General features: G+C 32.6%; 2 protein-coding genes across 3 annotated transcripts; both read right to left on the bottom strand.

Moving 5' to 3' along the window:
* Window positions 1–2,145: 2,145 nt before the first annotated feature.
* On the bottom strand, window positions 2,146–14,807 carry Bma-smg-6 (Uncharacterized protein; the record flags this gene model as incomplete). Its single annotated transcript, XM_043077124.1, has 27 exons — window positions 2,146–2,391; window positions 2,630–2,865; window positions 2,951–3,104; window positions 3,271–3,333; window positions 3,480–3,713; window positions 3,951–4,081; window positions 4,214–4,424; window positions 4,506–4,651; window positions 4,980–5,187; window positions 5,338–5,532; window positions 6,020–6,130; window positions 7,168–7,246; window positions 7,429–7,529; window positions 7,901–8,062; window positions 8,542–8,731; window positions 9,025–9,235; window positions 9,405–9,568; window positions 9,682–9,789; window positions 9,984–10,077; window positions 10,301–10,474; window positions 10,617–10,848; window positions 11,026–11,106; window positions 11,636–11,701; window positions 12,157–12,339; window positions 13,483–13,623; window positions 14,133–14,347; window positions 14,633–14,807. The coding sequence occupies 27 exons, from the start codon at window positions 14,805–14,807 to the stop codon at window positions 2,146–2,148; spliced, it is 4,311 nt and encodes a 1,436-aa protein (XP_042933058.1).
* A 2,755-nt stretch (window positions 14,808–17,562) lies between these two features.
* On the bottom strand, window positions 17,563–22,689 carry Bm1746 (Uncharacterized protein; the record flags this gene model as incomplete). Of its 2 annotated transcripts, XM_043077123.1 has the most annotated exons (11): window positions 17,563–17,714; window positions 18,046–18,245; window positions 18,527–18,671; window positions 19,426–19,637; window positions 20,083–20,221; window positions 20,509–20,569; window positions 21,000–21,104; window positions 21,454–21,499; window positions 21,714–21,892; window positions 22,101–22,235; window positions 22,657–22,689. In XM_043077123.1, 11 exons carry the CDS (start codon window positions 22,687–22,689, stop codon window positions 17,563–17,565), a joined length of 1,407 nt encoding a protein of 468 aa, XP_042933057.1. The 2 variants fall into 2 exon arrangements, with proteins under 2 accessions (XP_042933057.1, XP_001900515.2); XM_001900480.2 differs by lacking the exon at window positions 22,101–22,235.
* Window positions 22,690–23,194: the final 505 nt, after the last annotated feature.

Raw genomic sequence — 23,194 nt, 5'->3', positions numbered from 1 at the left:
CTACGGTCTTTCTCGCCTTATTTGTTGGTAGTTACCAACACCACTCCTCAGACGGGGAATCTATCACCACATGCGTAGGGTATGCGTTGGATCTCTTGTCATCATGCGGAGTGCAAATATGCCCACAGAAAGTATCAATAGATGATCTAGTTGATTAAAGTGAGTGGTTCACTAATATTTCACTTTCCAATGGAAATTCAGACAACCAGAGAAATTCATGCAATAGGAAAACTCCACAGATGAAATGTTCCAACGTGTAGAACCTCCGACCTCCACTCACACACTTGTTGTTTACTCTCATAGTGTTCATTCTGAAGATCATCCCGACAAATGAAATGGTCCTTTCACTCTTTAACAATAAATTTAAAGAGTTTGTGCAGGTGTACTTCCTCTATGTGAACGACAATTGAAGTGGGTGAAAATAAACCAGTCCAGAAGACTATAGCATGTTTTTGGTTTGCAAGACTAGACTTCTAAGTCCAATACCAATCAAAAAATTGGATCCGAAGAAATTAGGGGACAACTCATGTGAAATGTCTCAAAACAGGATGAGGGGAACTTTTCATTCATTCAAATTTCCTTTCAGAAGAAATCAACAGGAGCACTGCGTATGCAATTAAAGAGAAATCACTTGTTCGCTTGCAGAAAAGATATTACGCAACAAGGAACTCACTAAACTATCTCAAATGTGATCCTCCATGCAAAGCATTCACCTCACTGTATCCAAAAAAAAAAAAAACTGTTTTATTAATGTAATTTTGAAGCTTTAACGGTTCGAGGTTCTTTTCAAAGCCATATGTAGTCACCAGCGAATGAATATATACACACACATATACATACATACATACACACATACACACACACACACACATTATGTACAATGACTAGAAAACACAAAGTACATCAAAGTAGAAATAAATATAACTATAGTGTAGGCTTACCTCATAATACAAATTAAAGGAGCAGTAAAATGTTTCTAAAACCAAGAGATTAGAAGCTAAATTTTGCACTTAATTTGCTAAACAGTTTGGGATAAAGCGCGGTGAAACACACAAACGGAGTGCATCGAGGCAACGCCAATCATGTTAGATTTTTTCAATATCATCGTATTTATAAGACACTACAAACTTTGGAATTTTGTGACACATATGCCGAATAGAATGAACGTAAAACTTTCATTAATTTAATACTGCTCATGATAAACTTTGAATTTAAATCAGTATTCTCCTTCACCCACACAACCGTAATAAAAATACTATGAAGAAAAAACTACTATATTACTGAAAAAGTCGGACATTCCTAGCATTATAGAAAAGATTCAACATTTCAACAGGTAGAAATGCATTTTTTTCTTCTATGAAAAATAGATGCGCATACTTCGCTTCATCCTTTCCAAATCCACGAACTCAGATTAGTAAAAACCAGTTATATGCCATTCACTGATACTGAAAGATGTCGCATAAAAATTCAGCTTAAAGATTTAAAAAAGAACAGATAATAATGCATTCAAAGAAAATCCGTTTCTGCATGAAACCAGTAGTTGCAGAGAATCAAAGAAAAAGATGTGGCGATCCAAAAATGCATTCGTTCTTTGAAATGAGCATAAAATAATAAGGAAAACATTTTTCGTCAAAAATACATAAATGGATTCCATGACATTTCTTTATAAATCTTCCAATTAAAACGAGAAAAGAAACATATCTCAAGATAATAGCCATAATCTCTGTTATAACAAAACGAAACTATGAAATCAGTGCGTCGAAATTAATATAGAACGGCCATTTATGATAAACCATAATAACACACACACAAAAAAAAAAAAAAATGAAGTGTGCCATGGAACATCTTTCTTCCAAGTGAAAAATAAAGGAATTCGAGAAAAAACAATTCATAGTGATTCAGTATATTCCCACAGCACTCATCAATCATAATAACTAACAGCAATTCCCGGAATTAAATAACTTAATTAGAACTTTCGGATAGATTTAGTAAATCTTAAAAAAAAAAAAAATGGTTTTAAAAATCTCGTCTTCATTAATTCTCTGAATAAATATATTTATCAAGTGACTTCACATCCTAAACAATTGAAGAACATCAAAAATCACCATTTTTGGACAATTAAAAAATGAATGATACAAATAAATTCTATCTAAGAGATGCCCATTTCATGAAACTTGGAACTGTCCTGCAGGGTATATTTTCGCATATAGCTTTGATATTCAGTGCACGATCTTCAGTTAATAAAACAACATTTCGATAAAGTTTTGTTAGCTGTTCTGTATCCATCATAGATATCGATGATGATTGTGCTGTTGCTATGGCATTTGGAGGTTTAGCTCGAGTTTTCGCAAAATTCACACAGCTTGACAGAATAAAATCGTCATTCACTGCCTGAAATTTTATTCTGCTTCCATCTTGATAACCTTGATAAATTATGTAGATTTTAAAACTGGAAGAATAACAATAACATTTGAATATTTACGTATAAAAGTGATACAGAACGTAGAAGAGATAGACTAACTTTTGTAATCTTTGTTATTTTATTTTTCTCTATTGCAATTTTTTCCCCAAGAAACATCTCATATTTCTGCTTCTACGTATTCTTAAAATAGAAAGCAAGAAAACGAACTTTCAATTCTCCTGAAGCGCAAGTTTCCTCCGTAGCAAACATGAGCGAAGTTAGCAAATTTCCTTTACTGGTTATTGTGTAGACCTGAGGTACTTGTTTGCCAACCAAATCTTTCAGATAAGCGACTGCCTCTTTCGCTCGTTCACCAACCCAGTAATCTTGAAAATCACCTAACACTCCAACAGCGGGTTTTGGCGAAGGAGAAAGGCGCGAAAGATTCTCTAATTCTGAGAAAACTGAAATTTTTGAACTTTCACTTTTACTCGCAAAGAAAGGCGAAAATTGAATGTTGAAATCGACAGATATATTTTTAAATAATACCAGTTGTTGGTACAAGTACAGTGAATCGGTGACTTTCAACAATTTTTCTAATAGACGCCAAGTGGTCAATAAACGTATTCGTATCTGGCACCAAATACTTCGGACGCACTTCAATAATCACTCGATTTCCCATCGTTTCACGTTCCAGAAGCTTCTTGAAATTAGTAATTCGATTTTAAGTTCGAAAAAATTTATAACTGCATTTCTTCCCATTTCAATATTAGTCCGCTCTTTATATTAGATATATCCATTTCTTTTCAAATAAATCAAGGATTCAAAAAAATTGAAAGGTTGAAAACTTTCTAATTTTGGAAACATACCTGTTTTACTTGATTTTCGCGAACCGTTTGTCTATAATGTTTGTACTCGTCGGAAAAATGACTCTGAAAAATAATGCGTAATGATCAACATAATAAGAAAAAAAATTCATTGTTGCACATATTACATGTGAATTAAGAAGATACAGATGTTAAGAAAGGAATTTTCATACTATGAACACAAAAAATGTATATCGAATTTGCAAACTTACTAAATCTTGCTCCATTGCCTCATGTGAAAATTCTAAGTTATCAAACTGCCGATCAAAGTTAGCAATAGATTTTCTTGTTTCTGTACTTTGAACGGTAACTGGTGAAGTACAACGGGTTGCAGCAAAACAACGCAAATACTCATCAAATCCAAAGCACGGTAGTTCTGAGCCATCCAAATATTCTGCTGTTGATAAAAGGGACGATAAACGAGCATGAAGAGCCAGAAGAGATAGCTAGAATTACAAATTTTTGCTGGATAAGAAAACTTCTGACACGTGGTTTAGGTTGGCATGATTCATTTAGTCAGAATAATTTCTAGTTGGGAACAAGAAGCCGAAAAAAATTCCAATCTTAAAGGTAGACGAAGAGATAATCGTGAACCCTTTCAAGGTCTTTACCTTTGATTCATACTGATTCGAACGAAAAATACTAATGAGATAAATTTAAGCTATTTTTTACAAGTTTCTTACATTATTGCGAAGATCGATGTTTTCTAAGGACAGCATCTGTAACGATTTTGGCAATACAGTAAACACATCAATAAAGGATGCCAAAAAAACTGCTTCCGGAAGTATAATTTCTACAGATTCTTCCGATTTTCCTAAAAGACTTCAAATGGTATAATGGGATGTTACATTTAGATTTTCTTCCATATAAGGATCAAAAATATGCAACAATGAAACACCAAATTTTATTCCACGCTGTTTCATCCAATAAAGTAAAAACAACTTACCATCAGATTGTGTAACAGTCCTTGATAAAATTCCTCTAGATTCAGCGTTTACTAAAGTATTCGCAACATCGGCAAATAATTTCCAAGTATCAACTTGTATAAGTGAAGTTTGGATGGATTCCAACGATGGCATACTTCTGTATAAACGATTTACGGACGGCATCGACAACCACTCAGAAATAACAAAAACAGCTGGCAATACTCGACGGGTCTGGAATATTGTAACCTTAGCATATGTAGTGCATGCATTTAAAAGGGAATTGCTGTTATTAAAATCATTTCGATAAAAAACCTTTGATGGCAAGCGAACAGAACCGTTCAGAATTTTCGACAAATCTGACAACACATCGTACACTGGTTTTAAAATTACTCCGAATAAACTTAAAACCATTTGTACTGCTTGCTGCTGTTGTAAAGAACAAGTTCCTGGCTCACTATCTGAAGTGAACAATAAAACGCCATAAACTGAATTTGGTTCATTTCATTATGTTCAAAATACTTATCCTACAACAATCAATGACTTCTATTTTCCTGTTACTGTTCCCAAGATTTTACAAAACTCAACTTCGTTTCTCACAACTTCTCACACTTCGTATGTAGAAATGTGGGAAAAATTCTTCATAACAAAAACACTACTAAAACACTCACCAACTCTTACAATCACTATGTTAAACAGAGGAGCCGCAATCAGTTGGAAAGGAAACTTACTCATATTTTAAAAGCGCTATAAAAATTTTATGATTTTGCAAAAAAAAAAAAAACTTACTTTTAAGAGTTAAGCTATGAACAGCGTAAAGAAAAAGAGTGCACAGTTGTATGAGGTGTAAAGACGAAAGTGGACACTCATCACGTGATATTAACTGTGATAGTTGGAATAATGCTCGTTCACTAATACTGTCATACTCCTCCATCCCAATTTTAGTAATAAGAAGTCCGGCTGTATGAAGCAAATATGGAACTGCCTGGCGGAACAACTAGAAATTTAAATATGAAAAATGTTTCTCTTTACATGTTTTTGCAGACCGCTTACTCATTTATGGAAAACTAATAAATCCAGTGAGATCTAAGTCATCGGCAAAAAAAAAAAAAACAAGATTATAAATTGAAAATGGTTAAATTCAAACTTCAACAGTGGAAACTGATCGCAATGCGTGGATAGCTCGATGGTCCGTAATATCAGCATAATTCCGAGAGGAAAGTTTTCCATCTTGTGCAATCCAGATTTCTTGTGGCCTATCAGTCCGAGCCGCAGCTGCTTCCGCTTCACGTATTGCAGTATCACCAACACGTGCACTGAATTCTATTTCAAATTCGCTTACCTAAAAAAGATATCCGAGAAACTATACAAATAGAAGTTATAGATTAAACTCTAACTTTCTTAGGATCCTGAAAGCACTGATCCTTTTGCTGAACAAAGAAGTAAATTAGCCACGTTGGGACAAGATTAGAACAAACCTTTGTTCCAACGAGACTAAATTAATTTTGCCCAACAAAGAGAAGTCGAACTTTAGTCCTCCTTAATCTAACAGTCTTGATTATATCCATCACAATATTATAAAATAGAGTCAAACTACAGTGCTTTCAAAATTCATACGAACATTCAATTTCATGTAAGAAAAAATCAGTCAAACATTCTCTACAAAATGCTAGTAAATGTTTCACATTATAATCATTATCACTTCAGCAAACTATTTCTTTAAAAAATCTCAGTTTCTCCCCTGATTAATCGAAACAAAGCAGTGTTTATATCACCAACGCTGTATTACAGAGCTTAGTATGTGATATAATTCAACTAATTCAATAGACCTTTTTTTGAACATGACTGAAAGCGGTGAAAAGTGGTTGTCGCGCGGTTTCAAAAGGATAGCGTGCTGCCAATGCCCGAACGTAGTAGAATATTACATCAATCCATTTTGACTGTAAAAGAAAAATTTATTCATAATTTTAAGTAATTTTTTTTTAATATGACAAAACGTTACTTGTACTTGTGGAAAATGCTAGAAAAATATAGACAAATTACATAACAGCAACTTAAGCAAACCTGCACAATTTACAAGTTTCCGACAATGACCATAAATTGTTAAAAAATAGTAATGTCACGGGAACACTTCTCAGAAGAGCAGATACTAACAAAATAAATATCACAACTAACGACGATAATAGAATAAGCAGTGAAAATTAAAGATAATACTTTTTAGCAATATTTTTTTTTTCAATAGGAGCAATATTTTTTTTTTTGCAATACGATTACTACCCTTATGTATAGAATATTCTTAAATTAAAAAAAAAAAAAAAAAGCCACGCTTGTTGAACAATCCATATTATACAATAATAACTCATACAATAATTAAAACTTTTTACTAAAATACATCGTTTAATGCTAAAAACATCATCGTGTTCCAGCCAAAATGATCTCGAATTAGCATCCTTTGTCCGTTTTTTAAAAATCCTTTATTTTTGTTAAGGTTTAAACAAAAATATCATTTGCATGAAGGATCCACTAAAAACTCAAGAATGCATTTTAATCAACGATACTGCGTGTGCTTTAAATAAATAATCAGTATTTTATTCTGCGTTGTGTTTATTATTATAAAATTGAATCAGATCTCTTGCCCACTAACTCCAAATGATATTGAGGAGAAAGAACAATAAACTGCAAGTTCGTTACAACTTTTATAAAAATACTTCTCCCTAATGCTGTAATTTGCCTAAAAATGAGAAACTCTGTAACTTGAAGATCCAGCCTACATAAATTTATCTGTATTACTTAGGTAAGATAAGAAAAATCTCCTTAGAGATAGGAGTAAAACTCTCGCCCAGAATTCAGTTAAATGAGAAGTTAAGCAAATGAGTCAATCAGTCGAGGAGTCCACTATAAAATATGGATTCCTGAGTGCTATTTTAAAATTAAAAAACACCAAATAGTTATTAGATTTGAGTGTAAATTAATAGACCTCATAAACAGCGAGGAGAGCCAACTGATTGTAAGAACGTCCGTTCCCTGCAGCCAACTGTGCTGCTTTTTGATACCACCTAAAAATTTAAAGAAGATTATTTTTCGAGAAGAAATCAATCAAAAATTTATTGAAGAAATTTAAATGAATCAAATCATAATTATTTTTGTGGAGAGAATGAACATAGAGAATTGCAATATACATTTTGATTACTTCTTATAATATGGATCTCAAATTAGAAAATGAAAAGCATAAACTTACACTCTTGCATGTGAATAATCTTTAATACCTGAAACCATGCTACTGTAACGATGCAAATCACCAACTGAAACTGCTAGTCTTTGAGCAGATAACAGAGCTACCTGAAAATGCAAAGTACTCTAATTGCACAGAATTTTTGAAGGCGAAAAAAGGTAGCAAATGTCTGATACACCTCACTACAGATGTGATAGAATGACATTTCCTTTGAAACTAATGAAAAAGATCAATTATAACGAACATTATTCATAATTTATCTTTGTTTTCTTGATTGTTCTTGATAGTCGGCTATTCCGTCTTAGTAGCTATTAAGTATTATTGATTTAATAAAATTAGTATTTGGAAAATATGATACCAACTACAAGTTTTTGTCCGTTATTCTAAAATTAATGTCAAACATTTTGCTTTGGGAATTAGCGATAAAGACGAAAACATCAAAACAGAAGCATTAGGCCAAATTGAAAATCACGCCAACCTTAATGATGTGGTCCGTTGCTTCATGAATCGCAGAATCAGTCAGTACACATCCAGCGAAATCATCTGATGGTAGATTTGAAGGCCAGTACAGATAGTCATCGATAATAAAACCAAATGCTACTTCATATTTGTTCAACAGCAGTGCATAAAAAGCTAGACCCTGTAAAAAATAAATCAGAAAATTACAAAAAAAGCAGTTTCAGGTTTAAATTGAACACTGAAATTAATAAAGTAATTTTTGTAAACTAATATCAACTTTTCTCATATTTGGACTATATTCTATTCTACCGTCATGTTTCAGCAATGCTATTTTATCTACTTAATAATTTTGGAAGACTAAAAATTATCAAACTTCCGGGGCGAAAATTTTGTGCTTAGACCAAAAAATATGATTATTAGTCTCTAATTCTTTTAAAAATGTCGCCGTGCTCGCTATCATCACTAAGGAATGCTTGAGTAGCTCCCAGGTCTTAATTGCAACTTTAATTCCGGATTACATGATAGCTTCAGGTGGTAACCAAGACAACTGTAAATCAAGCATTGCTATATTTGCTAATATACGATTGGTAGACAAATATTTTATATATTTCTCTGTAGAAAACATCTTATTTTTCAAAAACAAGTTAAGAAATGTAAAACCTGCTGGATAAGTTTCGACAAATTAGTGCGAAAAATGCGAGAGGAATTCCCCGTTGAATTGCTTGCAGCGCGCAAAGCTTCTATGGACGTATAAAAGCACTGTTTCCATAAATGTTGCTCCAGATTCATTGTATAAGTATAACTGATATTTCTTGTCACAATTGATAGATAAAGTTCCGATAATGATTCACTGGAATAATTATTATTATTAACACCTAAATCTTCGTGAAGACGGGAGTTCCAGAGGACTTAGATTCTGGCACATTTGATCATTTGTGTGATTCTATTAAAATGAAATCTCATTGTCTTTTCACTTCATATATAGTCCAGTTCATTAATACCAACCAGGTACAGCCGTGGAACTCAAAAAAAAAAAAAACGATCTTTCTAACATTTCTCATTAGACAGCACTACTACCACTCTATATTATGTTTTTATATTATAACGACATCATTGCAGAAAATCACGAAAAATCTAATGAACCTGGCCACTAGGATTTCTTCACCAGCACTTAGATCCGCAAACTCTGTTATTCGCTCGATCAACTGATTAATTGTGTCATTCAGTATCTGAATTTGTGGACCCTCTTTGCATGAAATTTCTAAATGTATTGGCCATTCAGTAGGTGGTAATTCCCTTCGAAATCTATTACTTTTCGTCCTTCCCAATGATGATTCTGAAGCTTTCAGTGGTTCTGAAGCATTATGCATTTAAATTTCAAAAACCAACTAAAATTTGGAAATCTATGCAATTGAGATGCCCTAGTTGGAAAAAAAAAATGAAATATCTAGTTTTTTTTTTTTTTTGAGAACATATAAGTTTTTATAAGGGAACATATAAGTTTTAAAATATAAAAAACCCACCATTTGAAAGTTCCGCCAGAAGAGTTGCTGATCCAATGGATAAGGATGGTACATCACAATATTTCTCTTCCTCTCGAAAGTTTCTCGACGCAACATTCTTCAGTCCGCTAATACCCTTGATGGGTGCAGACGATGTCGCTTTCAGGATATTAGATGATGGGGCACTAAAGTAAAATCACTAAGAGCTACACATTGAAGCTATAAGAATTAACAATATTAAAATATCAGTTAAAATTATCCACAGCGGAATCCTCACATAAAATTTTTATTGTAATACCTCAAGTCGCTATCTCTGTTACTAGTGCGCGTATTATTCCGAGTATACTGTGAGGTGGTAGATCTACGCTCCACAACTACTTCTATTTCTCCTAGATTGTGCTGCTTCCTGAATAATGCAATATGAAAATTCTGTATTAGATATTTTATTATGAAGTTATCAATTTTTACAGAAGCAGAAGACTTCACAATTGAAAAGTTAAAGAAGCTAAAGGCTAGAAAATAAACGAATAAAATAAGTAAAACTGGAACAAAAATACTTTAATTCATCCTTTTCATTTCACCAATCTCTTGAAAACTAACCTCATTTTCCACCGATTTTCGCGTTTACTTCGTCCTCTATTTCCATGTCCGTCCCGGTGTGTATTATTGATAGTTGAATCATCTGATCTGGGAACTAAAAAACAAAAAGGACAAATTTCCTTACTATCCCAATAGTCTAACTGAAATTTTTTCAGCATGTTCTGAAAAAAAAGAGTCTTTTGAATAAAAAAGATTATAAAATGTCATACTGAAAAAATGAAAAAATTGAAATAAAATGAAATATAAAATGAAAAAATTTCATACTTCCTTGTAAACACAAATAGAGATGCATTTTCCACGGATTGAAAAAAAAAAACCTTGGTTAACATTCAGATTAGAGCTTTCTACTTTGTTTTCATTGTCTTGCGTAGAAAAATTTAATGTCGTCTTTCTATCATTGTTAGTTGGTGTTCTTTCACCACTGCCACTTTCCACGTCACTCTGTTCTTCGATACTTTCGGCAATACTTGATGCTTGACTTGTGAAGCTATCTGTTAAAAACCAGGTTCAAAAAAACCGCTTTGTAAAAAGCAAAAAAAAAAAAAAAAAGGAGTCATGATGGACCTTTGCAAATGCAAATACGCTTTGAATCAACTATTAAATTCAAAAATTTTTAGGAGAAAGTAAAATCACCATTTCGCTGTCTTGATAGATCAGTAAAACGACGTCCACGCCCAACCGATGGAAGCTTAACGTTTCTAGAGTATAAGCGACTAAAACCATTACTACCATTGCTAGCTCCTGAACGATTTTGAAATTTAGAAAGAGATTCGAGAGCACGTCGAGATCTTTTATTCTGAGAACCTGAGGGGTTTGTTTGTGATGGGTGTTTCTCAGCTGTACGTCCCTCTTCCTCTCGTTCTTTCTGAAAAATTTTACTTTGTCTAATTTTCTTCTCATCGAATTACGTGACTATACATGAATGTCGCATCAACAAAATTTTTCAAGTATTCAGAAAAGCTATTTTAATGAATTTAATGAATAATGAATTTTAATGAATATTAATACTAAAGGAATTATTTTTTTTTAAAAAAAAAGCTACCTTACGTCGTTCCTCAGCTTCCACTTCTGAACTCCAGTCAAATGAAGCCAAATCGATCGAATCAAGACTAGCATATAAGTCCTAAATGAAAACCAACTGAATTATATAATTTTGCTTTTATAAATTGATCTTAAGAGTAAGCACAATCTTTCTAAAGGAAAAAAAAAATATAAGTAATTTGCTTCATCGTATCTCCAAGAAGTTCGAAAATAAGAAAGCAACAATAAATATTCGAAGAAACCATCTGTAAAAGAAAAACATAAATAGAGAGATGTCAAATAAACAGAACTCCAAGAGTGTGAATGTTTGGAAAGAAGCCAAATCTTAGCAGCAAAAGACTACTTCTAGATAATTCATATTCCCACTATAACGATAAACGAACTATGATGTTCCCCGACAATGAACCCTAACTTTAAAAAAATAGAACATCTTTTAAATAGACTTTGGGGATGACTTTAATAGAAAAGAAGAACAAAGGTGACCTCGACAATGTAGATTATTCATGTTTTCTTGTATTAAAAACTTCCACATAGGAAGTTAGGGGCTATTTTTACTTATATTTCATATCTTATAAACATTATATTCTAAATTAAGAAAACGGCCAAAAAACCTGAAAGGATATATGCTTTGATACTGCTTTAGATTTGTTCGTCAAAATTTCGTTCCTTTCAGCAACCTAAAGAAATCAAGAATTTAATCAAACAAATACCATGCTCGTGTTCAAATGACCTAAAATATCTAGTAGCTCATTTAATTTGATTTTTATTCATTTCCATTGCACGAGTGAAAAGTAAAAAAATAATAGAAATCTCTGTCTCTCCCCTCTATACATATATATATCAAAAAATTCAGGCCTCTAGATTATGCTTAACTTAATCAAAAAGATCGTGCAAGGAACTAATAATCTCGAGTTCTCCCAAGTTCTACTGATTTAAAGGATTACATGGAAATAAGCTTTAATAGATATTTTTATTTTTTGTTTGTTTGTCTGTTTTTTTTTTTTTTTGATTTTTGTATAGAGTTACACATGCTAAGCAGACTAAAAAAGAAACTCGCATTTTCGAAACGCGTAATATGTATTTTGCATAAAATTCATCTAACTGATTTTTAGTTAACATTACATCGAAAGACCTGATTATCTTGTGGTATATTACTAGTTCGGTCGATACAACTATTTTTGTTGTTTCGATGGCGACAATGCTTGAAATCTTCCGACTGATTGCTTCTGAAAGACCAGTCTCGCTGACGATTTAGTGGACTACGACGGTCAAAGCTTGTTCGGCTTAGACCAGTTCCATCAGCGTATAGCGGTCCCTGAATGAAATTTAAGAAAAATATAAATAGAACAACAATAGCGCACAATGACAGTTTTTTGAAATACTTTACAGATTCTACTGGTTCAAACAGACAACTAACAAAAAAAAAATGTTTGCTGGCAAGCCCTATCTTTCCATATTTTATTACCGTGTACTGATCAAAAAATCATCAGTGATCATTACGACGAAACCAAAAGGATCATTGTTTTGCTCATTTAAATGAACCTTCTCCACATATATTTTTAAATGACGAAACCCCCTACACTTTTCTACAGTTCCCTTTTATCTATCATTAGGTGATAAATTATGTGAGCTAACACGGATCTGATAGATCGGAAAATACTTATGGATTCGATTAAATAACATCCCTCATCAAATTGTGACTTTTAGTGTTACAAATCACCTGCTTTGTCGGTACATTTATTTTTACTGGTTAAATTTGAATCACGACCTACCATCTGTCACTATACACAATCAAACAAAAAACTCCCTTACATAGTCCAAAAGCATTTCTTCTTATAGCATTATTAGAAAAGAATTAGTTCTAAAATTTTCTAAACTGTTCTACACATCACCAAAACCATAGAGCAATGATAAGCTGAAATATTTGTTTGGGTTACACCTTCCATTTATACTGCAGTAACTGTCTTATTGTGATAACAGCATATCGTCAATAATGAGTACTGTTTCTTCTGGTAACTGTTACTGTTATTCTAAAAAAGTGAAACAAATTTCTTACTATGGATTCAAGAAAAATTTCTGATGAAATGACATTTAGATTTTTTGATACTTTTCAAATGTGGTGGGAAAAATGTAGAAGAAAATACATGAGAATTGAACATAAACTTATTAGCGATACATGAAATATCAATTTACTCTAATTTTTCTAATTTTAAAAAAATATTGAATAAGCTATGTTCCTGGAAACAAATTTAAAAAAAAGAGTGTCAAAATACTGAAAAAAGTGAACGGATATTAAAAATTAAATAATATTCATCAAGAAGTGTATGATATTCCAAGATGTTTCCCAACAGCTGAAAAAATTATGTCCAGAACAAAAAAACGATTTTGAGATGAAAAATTTAATCTCGAATTCAAAAACCAAACGATTAAGACCAATTCAGAAATCAAAAATACTAACACCTGGAAGAGCTGAATTTTGATCGAATGTTTCTTTTTGATTCCGTGAAGATACTTTGCTTCCAATTTGTGAACTTGCAGGGCCATTACAATGATATATTTCATTATCTGTAGAACAGCCTTCACAAAGTGATTCAGAGCTCTAAAATATATCACAATAGACTGTAAGCAAACTTAAAACAGCAAAATAATACGAAATGTTTCAAATTGTTGTTAGAGATCACTGAAACAAATAATTTTCGAAAATCTAACAAACAGCGTTGCTTAGTTTTGATAGGAACGGATAAATCTTTTGCATTCTTTTTTTAAAGATAAACAGCGCACGTCAATATTACAACATATCTATCAACACACATATAACAACAAATATAGGTTAAGATTGTCTTTTCTAAAGAACTGACTGCAAATATGCGTGGCAGCAGTCCAGAGTCTTGCCGTAGAAGAATCTGGACTGTTGTCGAACACAGAGAACTGAAGTATAGCACAGATTACCAAGAAAACTAAAATTTCCTAAATTAGTCTTTGAATTAATTGAATTAAGAAAATTAAAGGCTATGCTTACGTTCTATTCAGAACAATTAGATACAGTTCAAGTAAATAAATACCAATGCCGATTTAAGCACTAAAGGTGAAAATAGGGAAAAAACATACGTAACAATTGTTAGAACTGGAATATTTTCGTCTGCCAGGTCGTCTTTTTGGAGAACCAAAATTGTCTGCAAGATGATCGTAAAACTTGTTGATGCTGTTGCTGCTTTTTCGCAATGATTCACTAGAATTTTCTCCCACTTTGTATGTGCCACCATTTAATGAACAGTTGTTATTGCGTAGAAGACTATCAACATGAGAATTCAAATTAACATAATCTGAAAAAATACGAAATTTAAACTGTTAAGCGAGACTATGAAAATTTAAGCAATCCTAGATACAAGAAACATAGCGCACAGATACTCAAATTAACCCCACCCATTAAAACTATTTCTTCTCACGACTTTTCCTAAATATTATTTTGAAATCGCTTCACATTTAATAGAAATGAAAAAATCATTAGCAAAATTCTTCTGGCACTTATTACCAGCTGACGGAATGGACTCTGATCTTCCTAGAACTTCCCGAAATTCATGCTAAACCCCAAAACTGCAAAAATTTACCTTTTACAGTATTCACTGACTTCGCTAAATGTTCGGTATTCGCATTTTTCTCTCTGGAATCCACCTTTCTGTCAACTGCAGCGGTCCTTAACATTCTAGGACAGTAAAGCTGCATAGTAGGGCGAACCTTACGTGTTCTATCATTTCGCGTTGTTTTTGGCGAATCTTTAGACATCTGCCCATCAAGCAAATAGCAATATGAATTTTATTCCCTCAAAAACAGAAATTTATTCTTTTAAAATTATTTTCACTCATAGACATGAGAAGTAAAACTCAAACTCGAAAACATAATTTCTTTAAAATTTTGAAGATCCAGGAATTTTCAAGATGCTGAAAAGCACTTTATCTACAATATCATTACCATGGCATACTTTTTTTGACTTCGCAACTGTAATTACTTTTCTCTAAAATAGCTACTACTAACACTCTTAACCAAATAATGTCTGAAATGTGCCACAAACCCAATAATGTACTTATATTTTGGAAGTTTACATTACATTGGAAACAGGGATGGATGCATTACATGAAAAATAAGTAATGCATATGCAGGTCAAAACGTAAAATGAACCAATACAAATAAGTGAAAACACTACAAATATCTACCAACCAGTCGGAATGACTCCCCAAGTTTTCTGGGTCTCTTTTTATCACGGAAAACAAATGAAATTATTAAATCTCTTCCGCAGCAATTGCCATTCCTCCCCAGATTGTACCATCAGTTATAGGTCACTGAGGTATGCACTACTTTCTTCATTAATCTGGTTGCAGATTTTCAATAGCTAATTCAATTCTAACCCGTCTGTTTAATGATGAATTAGAGTGATACATCCCATTTGGTTCTTGTGTTTAAGATACTATTATGTAAACTGTTCTCACTTTATCTTAGTTATTTGTCATTCTTCATTCAGAAGCATCTGCTAGGATTTTTAACTTTTACTCCTTTGACGGATGCCGCTTTCCTTTTTTTTTAGCTTCCTTTGAATTAACCGAGATCTGTTCAATATCAATTCAGTATCAACGTGCACGTCATTCATAATACGATCTATGCGACACAACAGAGAATGAGGAGGAAATCATGAACCAATCTATTCAAACGACCATCACTTCCACACATTTACGAAATAAACGAAGCGGGGTACTAATGTTAAACATAGTGTTCGAATGCTATAAATGTTTTCCCCAACAAGAAAACTGTTCTCGATCTTCATGTCCTTACATTTCCATCAAAAATCAGAAAAGTATATTTTTTTAATATTTTAAATAAACTTATGTATGATTTCTCCAGCAGTAACTTCGACAAGAATTTCATGATGGTCTTGGAAATGTTGATTCGAAGAATTCATTGAATATCCGTAAACGTGAGCTATAAGTATCCAAAAAATTGTTTCGTAAAATCCAGTTTCAGATCTTTCCGAAATTCAATTATTTTCTCTTAATTTAATGCACAAGACATATTTCTAATGGATTAAATTGCTAAATCAACCCAGCTTCCCATATCGAAAATGGACAAATGATGTTCCAAATCCTTGCTGTGGAATGGGAAATTTAAACAAATCCGAGAAACAAAATCTTTTTCGAACATATACAATAATGAAAAAGATGTGGCTGAAGACAAAGTGAATGCTCTGAATCAAATGATACTTTAGGATGAAAACTGTACATAATTTCCCAACATTATTCTAAATTCTAATTGAATAAAATCTTTCATTTCTGGGCGAATATCAAAAATAAACAAAAAAAAAAGAGACTTGTTATTTGTGTAGGACTCATATTTTTTTCATCAACTCAATTGTAAGCAGTTAGTTACCAAATCCTTCACTACTATGTGCGAAAGAAAAAACTGTTAAACTTATTTATTTGTCGTTTTGTTTAGTTTCTCTTCTGAAATAACAGATAAACATGCGTCACGACATTTGCGACTGTCAAATCGACTTTATACATTAATAGCTACTTTCTGTCTAACGAGAACTTCAAATGCTTCAATATATTGCTTATTGTGAAGCAAATTTGCATTCGAGTTACTTTTCAATCATCCCCCGGACTCCCAAAATTTCCGATTAATCTTCGACTTTCCGTCGTATATGCAAAATTAAATATCACCAAGATTTTGAAATCAAACAGCTTAGCGGAAGCAAGACTTTTTAGAAATATTACCTAACAACCACATGATTAAGTTTATAGAAAAAATGAAACCAATGCAAATATATATTTTTAAAAGAATTTCATTTATGACATCGAAACTAAAATCGTAATTTAAAGAAGCTCTAAGCTACAAAAGAACACTGAAAAAATGTCCAGAAATGTGCTAAGTTCTCAGACTCAGAAGGATTTACCGTTTAATTTTCCCGGCTTCATCCCTTCCTTTTCCAAAACATTTCTTCGAAGAAATCGTAAAAACTTCTGCAACACTTAAGTTTGCTAATAAAACTAGATTAAGACAAAACCTCGAAAATGAGTCATATATTATATATTTGAAGAAGAAAAGAATTTAGCAAAATGTTTCTACAATAAATATAAGATAGAAAATCGCAAACGATGAAAGTGATTTCATGAAAGATTTTAAACTCCAAAAATAAAAAAATTTTACAAAAAACATAAAACATCAGAAAATATTAAATTTCTCCATGGCAGCATAACTCATAAATAACTGCAAGAAATTACCACCAGGACGAATGCAGTCATTTAAAAAAAACAAATCAGACAAACTAAAAGAAACCATTAAAAAAGTAGTTAACGTGAAACTGAAAACATTTATGAATTAAACAACAAGTGCGATATTTTTCGAAGTGGCATAAAGTTGAAATCTTGAAAAAATATAATATAGAATCGTAATTTAAAGACGCTCTAAGCTACAAGAAAGCTTTATTCTTTTCCGTCTCTACTATATTATTCATTTTTCTCCCTTCTTTTTCATTTTTTGCATGTTAGGTTTATGTCTGCATGCCATTACTGTTGGCACGATGACCATTAGAAAATAAAATGGATACAAAAAACATACTTAGAAAAGTGAGTAATAGTAAAGAAAACCGGTCTGTATATTGTGGATACAGGAATACAAATGTCCATAGTATCAGAAATTTCACTGAAATACATGTGTTTATGAGATATTTTGCCAAAAAACAAAAGAATGAATCTCGATTCTCGAGTGTTACGCATATTTAGACCTAATTTCACTCTGTTCTCAACCAAATGAATTAAACTTCCTGAAGGAAAAAAAAAAAAACCATCTAAATGGTCTTCGAATCAAAATTATAGAAAATACATTTTAGTTTTTATGAATTATCTCGATCAGATTCTTTTCATCAGGGAAAGAAAAATGTACAAAATCTACAATATCTTACGAAATTACTGTTCCCTCAAAAAGACATTATTTTTCCTCAAATCTTTCAACTAACCGAAATCTTTAAGCTTACCAATGAAAATGACTTGGACATACTGACCAATGCGTCCTCCTAAAACATTCGCATTTTGATTCCATCCATTATTTGCTGCGATATCAGCTGCTGCATCCAACGATACACCTCTTATTGCTATCAATCCTGGGTCTGGGCCCATTACTGCATTATATCCATATCGAAAAGCCCGTGAGAAAGCGTTTTGCACTCGTATTAATCTAAAAATGTCAAATTAATTACTTTATAACATAAATGAACAAAAACCATCAAATAAGCTTTGGAAAGTTAGATAAAACTAATCTACAAAACTAATTTGCCAAAGATCAAGAATTTAAACTGAATGATGATTTCACCTTACTTTTCCAAAGAGCTTCTGTTTACAAATATTTACATATTTAAGTTTTAGAATCACTCTGATTTAGAGAAGTTCAACACTCTCCCTGCTCAAATATCTTCGGTTATTCTTCTAAAAGTTGGTGGAATAAAAGACAACACATACATAGGATCATTTTGATTGTCTTCTATAGAATGACCCCGAAATGTCTGAATAACTGTATGAGTTAATTCTTCTGCTGTGTGGGCTGACACCGACTGTGAACCAGCAATGGCTGCGATAGCTGCTACAGCTGTTCCATTTCTTAGACCTGAAAACATCGTGATAAATTAATTACTGAATCAGCAAAATCTACCACTCCCAATCTGATCTGTTTCCCTTTACCAAAACTTACCGCATCTTTCCTAATTTTATTCCTCTAAACGAATTATTTGAGTCCATCAACAAATGTGTTGAAATCACCATATAAATAAATAAAAGTCAATAACCGCCAAATTTTCTGTTATTTAATTTATTAAAAAAATCTGTACTATCTTTAATTTATAAAATCAGTCATACTTTCTTAGTCTTTGATGAGTTAATCTAAACTGAGTATAACAGTATTAAATGTAACTATGCGATTAGCATGGTTAACAAATCAGCACGGATATAAGAATAATTAAAAGTGAAGATAAATCTTCTTCATATGGGAAATATGAATGAATAGATGACTTTTCCCTTGTTATAAATTACTCACTACATGTGCTAGTGAAATTATCTAGCACAGATAAAGATAATAAATTCTTTGCACTCATGAATGAATATTTGAGATAAATCATACAGAAATGGAGCATTTGTCTTCATTAGATTTATGTCTTCATTCTCTGAGTTCTGTATAAACTTCAACTGCCTTTACGATGTTGCATTTTCGGATATTATTAAATCTGATATGTAATTTAATAAAAAAAAATCAAAATTTTCAAATTCTTCAACGTAAAGCAACCTCTCAATTCTGACACGTTCACAAATTAAAGAAATGTCTCATTTTCAATCTTTGAGAGATAAAGCAGAAAGAATTTCCATACCAGAAGATTCGAATGATAAAACAGCATTATTCGATGTGTTCGAAATTGACGAGGAAGGCTGTGCGTAAGGTGTAGAACTAACATGACAATGTACAACGCACTGATCATGTAAACCGTAACTTAGTAATGATCGTGTATCATCTCGTAGTAATTGCCCGCGATAAATCAATCGTACTATTTTTCCCTCAAGCATTGATTCCCAGAAGTAACGCCTAAAAGTTGTCAGAGATCACCAAGGTCTCGAAAGTTCTTCCCCAATTGATGAATATTAAAAGTCTGGATAAACTAATTTAAGCCTTCACCACCAGCTATCAAAGATATCGATCCGCCGTAATTTCAGTACCTTGTTTTACCCAATAATGTGACGAATGCTACCGTGTTCTACTACATCTGAACTTTCTCCTGAAATGCTCTTAACTACATTATTCTTTGAAATATAAGACATTTCTCCCAACAAGAAAAATTCGATCCGTTTATAATTGGGTCGCGTTGTATTCGCAGAAGTATATCATTTTGCAACTGAATCAAGTTCTTCAACAAAACAATCTAATTATGCAAACGTAGATGCAGAGAATTCCAATATTACAATCCGCAAATCAAGAGTAATCCCAAAAATTAGATTTGCAAAGAGACACAATTCAAAAAATTAACAAAGACCTCTTAAACTGTCCCACAGTAGATTCCAGAGCTGTACAAGCAGTAACCTGAGAGTCATCCAGGAACTTTAATTTTACATTAGATAAATGACACCCACCATTATCACCTTCCATTCCCTCAGCGAGTTGACAAGCTGAATCTGAAATTACTGGCCTTTTAAAGTCATTTAAACAGTCAGATAAAACCAATGAAAATTTTTTTCATTCTTTATCTTTTTAGAAAATTCATTTTTCATTTAAATTTTATTCCTTCACTCCATTTTTCGTGACTTCATAATTTTTTTTTTTTTTTTAAAGATATGTGTCTAGAGACCAAAACATTTCAAAGATAAAATAAGAATTTGAATCACAATCATTAGAAATCCGCTAATTTTCCATTTTCATTTAAATGGTTGCTTTACCAATGAAGAATCCTCTCACAACTTACTGGTAACAACCGAAGATAATTCACATTTTGTATCAGTTTGCGAATTCTTTCCACTTTCAATCTAAATTAAGGAATAATTTATGTGTTCAGAGTCATTCTTTCAGACATAATAATTTAAATTTAAATGCAGGAAAGCTGGTAACAATTGAGGATAATACAAAATTTGAATTATTTTGAATCATCAAGATAGGATCAAGAACTACTCCGATCACTAAAATTCACTTGCGACAGTGATTCTATCACGACAGAACAAGCCAATTCATTTCTGTCCTGGACTTATCCCATATCTGTATTATCTCCCAGAGTTACCATCCAGCTAATAACAGCTTGTTTCGCGCAAACTTAATAACCAATAACAAGATGTTTTCTTGACTAATTCAAGTCTTTTGTGACATGGACTGATAATTCCAATATAAGGGATGCACTTTTTTATGTATCGGTAAAATTTGAATAGAACAGCAAACTTTTGCATAATAAATACTTGAACTCACTGAAGTTGAAGCTGAAAGATCTGCATTTCGTTGCCAATTAACAATTTCCGCCCCCATAAAAGTTGCATGGAGTAAGCTTTCCCTGTTTTCTGCTAGGATTATTGCCTAAAAATATGCTGATCTGGAACTTAAACCTGTATGTGAACATTCCCTGATCAGTAAATAAAAATAATACAAACAAGTCTAATTAATAACGGTTAATTTATGTGTAAAAAGCCTGCCTATTTACTTCTGCCAACTACCATTATCACTGATTTTCAACCGATCGAAATTCATTTATGAACTGGATAAACTGAGACCTACAGTCAAGTTCTTCCTTTAAAGCAAATATTTGTAAAAATATAAGAAGGAAACAGGGTAATAAAATTAAACCTGACTTCATACACATCAAATCAGGACTATGTTGGACAGCAGAAAATGAATACTACTGTATTTAAAGAAAAAAAAAAAAAACCTGTTCCTGTGATATTTCTTGTGTATGCAGGGAAGTATCCTCATCTCTGGAAAAAGGAGAAGAATGACTACAGTTGGAGTAATGAAAGAACGAAGTTTTCAAAAAGAATCTTAATCAAATACAGAAAATAGAAAAAAAAAAGAAAGGAAAAAGCGAACAAATATTTTAGCTAATTACTTTAGCTAAACATTCCAGAAGATGGAACTCAAGCACTCGAGAAGGCTCGAGGAACAATAAAATAATATGAAATTACAACTAACGTTTGTCGTTGCGCCATTTCCTCTGTCTGAGGTAACATTACCTCTTCAGAAGTGTTACTTTGTTCCATGATACCAGTGTCTATGAATGCTTCAAGTGCTTGCTCCGTAACCGCACTAAGAGGTCGTCTCTCTCGACGATCTCGAAATAAATTGACTTCTTGATTATCCACTTGCAACACCTAAATTCTAACAAAAAAATCAGTCCTTCAAGTACTTCATTTTTGAAACTACGCCCTTTATTATTAGTAGTTAACATCGGCCGGCTGCCAGACTATACGTTAATTATAGTAACGGCTCCGCACTCAAAGTCTGAATGACGCTGTCATTTCGTTCGTTAATGGATTTCGAACGTCCCAGTGAAGGAATGATTGGGAATCACAAAACCACCTGAACAACCCGTCTGTTGGGACGAATTTGCATTTGAACAAGCCATACGTAATAATCTACTGGTGGTATGCCAGTACTGATCCAAGCAAGTGATATTAACACAATGACAATTACTGTTATCAAAAACCAGATGACCTGAAAAGGCTTCGTCCAAGAAACAATTAACAACCTACTTATTTTCCCTGAAATTTTGACACTGTAACCAAGAATAACGCAGGTAAACCAGTACGTAATTTGTTTGAAGTTAAGATTTTAGCATCATTTTTAGCTCCAGAGGAAAACAAAGTACGACATTATTTTTGAAATATTTTGCAATGGTAAATAACAAGATAGTCAAAGCTTGAATTCCACAATTCCTAGGAATGTCACAATGAAATCTTTTTATAAAAAAGCTATTTCTTTCTTTTAGATATCAACAAAAACTTATTGCTACAGCAGTTGAAAATCAAATAATTATTTCGATGTTATTCCTACGAGAAATTAACAACTATTCAAGTAATCTACTGATATATTTGGATTCTGAATGATCTTAATTGAGGAATCAGAATTAACTAACCTCATCGCCGATGCCTTCAATAAAACCAGCCATGCGATACGTGTGCTATAATGAAAACCGAATTATGAAAGCAATATCGTTAAATCCAACACGGACCATCCCTCCTCGAACCAAGCCTTCGCTAATCTTTGAACACCGAACACCCTACAACTCAACCGATCAATCCGGTGCGCAACAATATTTCTTAAGGTCCGTTGAAATCTAACGTCCATTCGATTATTTGCAAGAAATAACTTGGTGACAAAATGAGAGGTAGGACAAGTGACAGGGGATTATGCGAGTCATCAGGGAAAGCAAAAGAGGAGAGCAATCCGTACTCCATTGATTGTTTATACTGTTTCACTCATATTCCAATTAGTTCTATTTGACTAGAAGTTAAATCATCGTTATTTAACAACTGCCGTTGGGATAATTTTGATTGATATAGAAAAGCGATCACTGTTTGCAGTATGTATTCGAGGCTTATCATAGATCAGTAAGGACTGATTATCATAGGTCAGCAAGGATTACATTCTGCTGTCTGTCATGTCACGATGTA

Source organism: Brugia malayi (assembly GCF_000002995.4).
Source record: "Brugia malayi strain FR3 genome assembly, contig: Bm_v4_Chr1_scaffold_001, whole genome shotgun sequence".
NCBI classification, from domain to species: Eukaryota; Metazoa; Nematoda; class Chromadorea; order Rhabditida; family Onchocercidae; genus Brugia; species Brugia malayi.
Note: the sequence above shows the minus strand (reverse complement) of the source record. Positions and strands in the feature narration are given on the sequence as shown.